The sequence below is a fragment of the Notolepis coatsorum genome, assembly GCF_963971535.1.
Source record: "Notolepis coatsorum genome assembly, chromosome: 14".
In the NCBI taxonomy this organism is placed as follows: Eukaryota; Metazoa; Chordata; class Actinopteri; order Aulopiformes; family Paralepididae; genus Notolepis; species Notolepis coatsorum.
The window spans coordinates 87,722,328-87,730,573 of record NC_140178.1 but is presented as its reverse complement, the minus strand read 5'-3'; the positions used below and the strand labels follow the sequence as shown (position 1 = coordinate 87,730,573).

The following is an 8,246-nucleotide window of genomic DNA, read 5'->3' as shown; positions in this document are numbered from 1 at the left end:
GTAAGGCGGGTGTCAATCTTGCAAACTAGAATTATAGCTACCATTTGGCCCAAATGGATTGCACTCTAAATCTGAGATCTAGTGATTGGACTTAAACGCAAATAAAAAATGGTGTGTTCTGATAATAATTCAGCGACATTAGCAAAGCTCAGGGCTACGGGCGTCTGGACAGAAGTAGCCTACTACAAAGAAGGGGGTAGGATGTGATTTGAGACGTGGCCTATGGTCAGTCTAATCTGACACTGGCTACCCTGCCCAACCTACCTATCTATCTACAGAATGTGATATATTGCACTTGGTCACAAAAATGTCATCATTGTTTGTTTTTTGTTGTTGTTGTTTGTTTGTTTTACAGCATGTGGAAATGTAGTTTAAGTCACTGTCTGAAACACACGGTACAGTACATTATGGCACTTAGCTCATCTCTAAGTTCAGAAACATGCAACATCTTTACTGCGCTTGGGGGGAGAGGGATGAGTTGCGGCAGCTGAGCCGTATTTAAAACACCCTCCCGTTTTGATTGGCGTGAAAGTACTGTATGTGAGTGTGACAGTTCTAACTATATTTCATAACCTCATGTCGATTTTAGGTGGAAGCACTACCGTGTGGATAGCTCTCCCCCTCCTTTTCCCAAACATGAACCGCACGTGTGTGTGTGTGTGCGGGGGGGGGGGGGGGGGTTCGATACTGCAAAGTGACCTCCTCTCCTCTTCTTCCTCCTCTCTTTAACACTCCCTCTCTCTCGTTTTCTCTCACACACACACTCGTCTACACTGATTTGAAAACGGCGGATGTTATAACTATATATTATTATTATTATACTATATATTATACTATAAGTATTAATTACACTGTTGTACAGATCAGACAAGCGTTGAAAGTGACGAAGAGGAGCCAAAAGGAGGAAGCTACTCCTACGATCGAGACTCACCCTCCCTTCCCCCCAGATGAACAACAACAGCATGTATGACATCACAGAGAGCAGTATTTCCTCCGCTCTCTCTCCTCGCATTCCATCCCCTCCCCCCCCCCCCCCCCCTCTCTCTCCCTCCATCTCTCCAGGTCTCTCTAGTAGATGGGGACCTGGTATGTGGGGGCGCCGTTGTTCTCGGTGAAGGGCGGGCTCTGGTAGGTCTCTGTGATCTCGCCGGTAGTGGTGGGGGCGCCCCCTGGTGAGGTGGAGGGGAACGGCTGGGCGGGCGCGACGCCGTCTGTGTGGTCGGTGGTGAAGAGGGTCATGTCAGTGCCGAGCAGGTACTTCTGGGTGGCGCGCACCGTCAGGCCAGCCTGGTGAGAGGAGGGGGGGGGGCATGAGACAGAGAGAGAGAAAGAGAAAGAGAGGGGGGCATGAGACAGAGAGAGAAAGAGAGGGGGGAATGAGACAGAGAGAGAAAGGGAGGGGGCATGAGACAGAAAGAAAGAGAGGGGGCACGAGACAGAGCAAGAAAGAGAGGGGGCATGAGACAGAGAGAGAAAGGGAGGGGGCATGAGACAGAGAGAGGGAGGGGGCATGAGACAGAGAGAGGGATGGAGGGGGACATGAGACAGAGAGAGGGATGGGGCATGAGACAGAGAGAGGGAGGGGACATGAGACAGAGAGAGGGATGGGGCATGAGACAGAGAGAGGGATGGGGCATGAGACAGAGAGAGGGAGGGGACATGAGACAGAGAGAGAAAGGGGGCATGAGACAGAGAGAAGGAGGGAGGGTGCATGAGACAGAGAGAGGGGGCATGAGACAGAGAGAGGGATGGGGCATGAGACAGAGAGAGGGAGGGGACATGAGACAGAGCGAGGGATGGGGCATGAGACAGAGAGAGGGAGGGGACATGAGACAGAGAGAGGGATGGGGCATGAGACAGAGAGAGGGATGGGGCATGAGACAGAGAGAGGGAGGGGACATGAGACAGAGAGAGGGATGGGGCATGAGACAGAGAGAGGGAGGGAGGGGGCATGAGACAGAGAGAGAAAGAGAGGGGGCATGATACAGAGAGAGAAAGGGGGCATGAGACAGAGAGAGGGAGGGAGGGTGCATGAGACAGAGAGAGGGGGGGAGGGGGCATGAGAGAGAAAGAGTGGGAGAGGCATGAGACAATGAGAGAGAGAGATAGATAGATATAGAGAGGGAGGGGGCATGAGACAGAGAGAGAAAGAGAGGGGGCATGAGACAGAGAGAGGGAGGGGACATGAGACAGAGAGAGAAAGGGGACATGAGACAGAGAGAGAAAGAGAGGGGGGGCATGAGACAGAGAGAGAAAGGGGGCATGAGACAGAGAGAGAAAGGGGGCATGAGACAGAGAGAGGGTGCATGAGACAGAGAGAGGGATGGGGCATGAGACAGAGAGAGGGATGGGGCATGAGACAGAGAGAGGGATGGGGCATGAGACAGAGAGAGGGATGGGGCATGAGACAGAGAGAGGGATGGGGCATGAGATAGAGAGAGGGATGGGGCATGAAACAGAGAGAGGGATGGAGGGTGCATGAGACAGAGAGAGGGGAGGGGGCATGAGACAGAGAGAGGGATGGGGCATGAGACAGAGAGAGGGATGGAGGGTGCATGAGACAGAGAGAGAGGAGGGGGGCATGAGACAGAGAGAAGGAGGGGGCATGAGACAGAGAGAGAGAGGGAGGGGGCATGAGACAGAGAGAGAGAGGGAGGGGGCATGAGACAGGGAGAGAAAGAGTGGGAGAGGCATGAGACAATGAAAGAGAGAGAGAGATAGATAGAGAGAGACAGAGAGAGAAACAGATTAAGTAAGTAGTCCAAGTCAGTAAGTAAGTAAGTAAGTAAGTAAGTAAGTAAGTAAGTAAGTAAGTAAGTAAGTAAGTAAAGTAAGTAAGTGAGTGAGTGAGTGAGTGAGTGAGTGAGTGAGTGAGTGAGTAAGTGAGTGAGTGAGTGAGTGAGTAAGTCCTAAGTAAGTAAGTAAGTAAGTAAGTAAGTAAGTAAGTAAGTAAGTAAGTAAGTAAGTAAGTAAGTATGCAAGCAGAGTGCAGTTAATAGTGGAGATATGGGGGCCTTAGTCCCCCTGAATGACCTTTGAGCCCCACTGAAATAAGCAAACATCTATAGTCGTTAATGAAATTAAACTGTCATCATCCTATGTGTATGTGTAACTTTGATTGCAATTGGGAATGTAACAGAATAACCCACAATGTCCAATTGCACTGATAATATTTGTGTCCTTTAGACATTGTAAATGTGTGTGTGTGTGTGTGTGTGTGTGTGTGTGTGTGTGTGTGTGTGTGTGTGTGTGTGTGTGTGTGTGTGTGTGTGTGTGTGTGTGTGTGTGTGTGTGTGTGTGTGTGTGTGTGTGTGTGTGTGTGTGTGTGTGTGTGTGTGTGTGTGTGTGTGTGTGTGTGTGTGTGTGTGTGTGTGTGTGTGTGTGTGTGTGTGTGTGTGTGTGTGTGTGTGTGTGTGTGTGTGTGTGTGTGTGTGTGTGTGTGTGTGTGTGCTCACCCAGGTGATAATGGAGAAGAAGGAGAAGGCAATGGCAGCCCCGGCAGCGTCCGCACCCTGGTTGAGTGGCAGCTCGTCAGCAGTGGTCTGAGACCACTGACTGGCCAGAAAGCAGAAGCTCACGAAATATAGGAAGGTCCAGAGACCTGCCAGGAACAAGCATGTAATGACATGTAACGAGACTGAAGTCAAAACAAACAAACAAGCAGTGCTTCTTCTTCTTCTTTAGTATACAGTCATTTTATTTGAATTAGAATCTCTTTATTTGCCAAGTAAATGTTTACCAGGAATTTGTCCGCTACATTTAACCCATCCTATCTATTTAGGAGCAGTTTACAGTAGGATCAGCCACAACCCTGCACCTGGGGAGCAGTTGGGGGTTAAGTGTAAGTGTATTTTACTACAACTCTGTACAACTCTGATGAATTGAAAATGGGGGACCCTGATGTAAACAAGACGAAAGTCTTTCTCTGGTCTGCATCCCCTTAACAATTGTGTGTATTGAGCCGTACTGTATTGTACCCATTCTGCAATCTGTAAATAAAGTTTTCAATCAATCAATCAATACATCTGACTAGCACTACACTCAGTAGTACTCATTTGTATATTTTGTACCCAGTTCAATCACATTGTATATTGCTGTTGCACTTTACTGTTACATTTGCACTCTGGTTGGATGCCAAACTTATTTTCATTGTACTGTACTTGTGCTGTATAATGACAATAACCTTTAATCTAATCTAATATAATCTAGATTAGGGTATGGAGGGAGAGGAGAGCATTGTTCATTCACTTCCTCCACCCAGATTCTTCCTGCTGGCGACAACCCTGCTTCTCCAACCATTAGACCAATGCTTTTAGCTACATACTCATGTAAATAGTTCCTCACAACAATATCTGTGGAGAAACTGTTTGTGTGTGTATACAGGGTTTAGGAACAGGGAACCGAGAAACTGTTCGTGTGTAGGTATTAAAGGTCATTGTATGTAAAGTTTCACTTGAAAAGGGACGCCTTTGTTAGAGCGATGCTCTGTTGTATGTTAGAACTTTGTAAAGAAACTCAAAGTATTAAGAGCGATACACTGCTCTGCTGTTATATATTTTTTATTGAACAATTTTATCACACTTTTTACTGTCCGTTCCATTTGATTATTTTTAGCCTATTTTAAACTGAATCAAACCGCACTTTTTTACTCTATCTATTCTATTTTATTATTTGTATTACTGAAGAACTGTGATTTACCTTACCTTGCTACCTCTCTATCTTTTTGTATTTCATTTTTTATGCTCGCTTATGCCTGTATTGTTTACTGTTGTGAAGCACTTTGAACTGCAATTTATGTATGAAAAGTGCTATACAAATAAAGTTATTATTATTATTATTATTATTATTATTATTATTATTATTATTATTATTATTATTATTATTATTATTATTATTATTATTATTATTATTATTATTATTATTATTATTATTATCTTGAGTAACCTGATCATTATTTCTGGAAAGAGACGGGCCTCATTCAACAATACTCTCTTATTATTTTTCTTATATTCTTGCTTACCTGTCTGTTAAGAGAACAATAAGAAAAGCCACCGCCACTGTTGTAAATTCCCCACTATTTGTTATGCTGTGTATTGTTATTTCCATTCAGGCACTTCTTTGATGGCCCGGGGGTCCTATTATTTATAGTCTGGCATCTCTCTGGACAGCCCAGGGGTCCTAATGGGTTTAAATACAGCGGCCATCTTGCCGCCCATGTGTTCCATTGCTGTCTGCTTTCCCAGTGAGAGAGTGCGTTCATGAAAATAAATACCACTCACTCAATCACTCACTCACTCAATCTTTCATTGTTCCATCCAGCCTTACAACCTGGATGGAAAGCACTCTGAGATATCACTCTCCTTCCATCATGTGATCCTAATTAAACTACAAAGGACTGTTCTCTGTGTCTGTGTCTGCTCTCTGACCGGGGTGTGCCGTTCTGGATGAAGTGGCTCCAGCAAACATTGCAAACAAACATTATATCTTCAATATTGGTCCTTCGAGCCGGAGAATTTCACCCACGACGGGGCCATGGACACACAGAGAACAGCAGCAGATGAAAATGGAAGACAAGGAGGAGGAAGGCTGCGACAGCTTCCAGCACACCTGCAAGGCTATAACTTCCCACCGTCCGTCATGCCTAATACTGCGCCTCTACAAGACGACTGCGAAGGTACCAGCGCACAGCAGCTGCGGTCACTCAGCCTGCAGACCGAGTTTGCAACTACAGATGACCAGCTCCACACTGCGCTCGGGCCCCCTCCCTGCCTCTCACTACCAGGAGCAGTCGATAAGGCGAGACAATGGGACCGCTCTCTGACCGGGGTGTGCCATTCTGGATGAAGTGGCTCCAGCAAACATTGCAAACAAACATTATATCTTCAATAGCCACATTCATCAAGCCGTTCTTAAAGTCCAAATCTGTTCTTACCCAGGTTTTTTTAATGGTGAATCCCACTCATTCTAAACTGGAAGCGCGTTCTCGCGCAAGTCATTTGCATACAGAGACACGCCTCGTGGGCTCATTATAATACGAGAGCCATGGGTCTGCATTGTATATGAGCGGATCCCCCGGCCGTATTCAAGCGCTGGAGCGCTTTGCGATGGATCAAAATTAGATAGGAATCAAATGTATTGTCATCATACAGCACCTATAGCTATATAGTGGAATAGACTGTATTAATATAGTAGTAATATAATAGTAGTTGGCTAGTTGCGCACTTCTGGCCACCTCCCGCAGTGCACGCATACACACGTACTGTATACAGTACGTGCAAAATGAATCATTCCAGCAAAATACTGTAGGCTTTGTCAATACTGAACGACTGTGCGTTGTCAAGAGCCAATCGCACAGGTTGCCACTCATCTGGCTCTGCAAATAGATCTAGAGTCTGAATATCTCTGCATATATAGCCTGATGACTGGCAGTGCGCATAGTTAGTATAATGCGTGCTCCAAGTCAGACTGGATGACACATCTCTCTCAAATCCATTCTGAGAACGGAACGCAGTTTTGATTGATTGATTGATTGAAAAGTTTATTAACAGATTGCAGAATGGGTACAGTACAGTACAGCTCAATACATACAATTGTTAAGGGGATGCAGACCAGAGAAAGACTTTCGTCTTGTTTACATCAGGGTCCCCCATTTTCAATTCATCATAACATATATGGCATACATGACATACAGATAGACAGTACTGCTACATCTATACATTTATGACATATCAGATTTGCAAATACAGTACTGTTTGTGATACAAAAGTGTCCAGAAAAGGAGTGTATATACATTTGGCGTAGAAACTGTACATTGGAGGAGGTTGGTTGGGTGGGGTGGGGTTGGGTGGGTTGGGTGAGGGCTGTACATTGGAGGTGGGGGGGGGGGGGGGGGGTTAGGTAGGGGACACACACACATTTTACACTGTACATTGGAATATTGACAGAGCCTTACTTGGTCATTTACTGTACAACTAGGTTAGGACATTTGTAGGGGCCAGTTTCGAATTGCAGTCTCACGTAGGTGTTTTTTGAGAGTGTTTTTGAAAGTGGGTAGTGATTCACATTCCTTTACAGCTTTAGGCAGGGCGTTCCACATTGATGTGGCATAATTGCGAAACGTGTTTAGTCCCTTGTTTGAGCCGAATCTGGGTTTTACATGATTTGTGGAGCTCCCTCTGGTGTTGTGATCGTGGTATTCACTGACCTTTGGGAAGTATTTTGACATGTACATGGGTACCTTGGTCGCGTAGTGTATCTTGTAGACCAGGCCCATTGCAAGTTGCTGTACTCTGTCCTCTACTCTAAGCCATCCTAGGTTGTCAAAGTGGGCAGGGGTGAGGTGGGTTCTAGGAGTCAGGTCAAGTAGTAGTCTGACTAGCTTGTTTTGAGATGTTTGTAATTAGTTTTTTAGTGCCTTTGAGGTGCTTTGGTACCATGAGGTGCAAGCATAGTCGTAGTAGTCGTAGTACCCTTGAATGAGTGCTCCTGCTAGAGTCTTCAGGGTATTCTTGTTTACCAGAGAGGAGATCCGGTACAAGAATCGCGTTCGTTGGTTGACTTTTTTTATTACATTGGATGCCATTTTGTCACAGGAAAGATTAGCCTCTAGGATGGAACCCAGGTAGGTAATTTCATCTTTCCTTGTGATAATATTGTCATCCACTGTAACCGAGAAGCCGTCGGTCTTGCTGAGTTTGTTATTTGAACCGAAGAGAATGGACTCTGTTTTGCCCATGTGTAATGATAGTTTGTTGTCGGCAAGCCATATGCAGATTTTGCCTAGTTCCGAGCTGAGGGCTTTTTCAACCTGTAACTTGTTCTTGTCAGAGACCAGCAGGGCTGAGTCGTCCGCAAACAGGAACAAGTTGCAGTCACAAGCTGACGACATGTCATTTGCATAAATTAGGAATAGTAGCGGTCCTAGTATGCTTCCTTGTGGAACACCACAGCGACGCAGGTCAAAGTCAGTTGTTTATTTATTTATGTTTTACTGTTTGCATACGAGGTGGTCCGCAAATGTTCTTGATAACAATCTAGTGGTCCGCATAAAACAGAAGTTTGGGAACCACTGATATAGACGATCTCTAAATATGCGTTCTATGCTACGTATACAGTACTGCATATCTGTATGTCATGTCATAAATGTCATGATATATATCTGTATATCTGTATGTTGTGTATGTCATTACATTATGAATTGAAAATGGGGGACCCTGATGTAAACAAGACGAAAGACTTTCTCTGGG

The 8,246-nt window shown here is 45.4% G+C and overlaps 1 protein-coding gene across 1 annotated transcript in view; it reads right to left on the bottom strand.

Moving 5' to 3' along the window:
• Positions 1-1,068: 1,068 nt before the first annotated feature.
• syngr3a (synaptogyrin 3a) overlaps positions 1,069-8,246 on the bottom strand; it is a gene marked incomplete at its 3' end in the record, with an annotated part of 21,818 nt that continues 14,640 nt past the window's right edge. The window contains exons 3-4 of the mRNA XM_084328975.1: positions 3,456-3,601; positions 1,069-1,287 (exon numbers count right to left, since the gene is read on the bottom strand). Coding sequence (XP_084185101.1) covers positions 1,069-1,287; positions 3,456-3,601 — 365 coding nt within the window. The remainder of the gene's footprint in view (positions 1,288-3,455; positions 3,602-8,246) is intronic.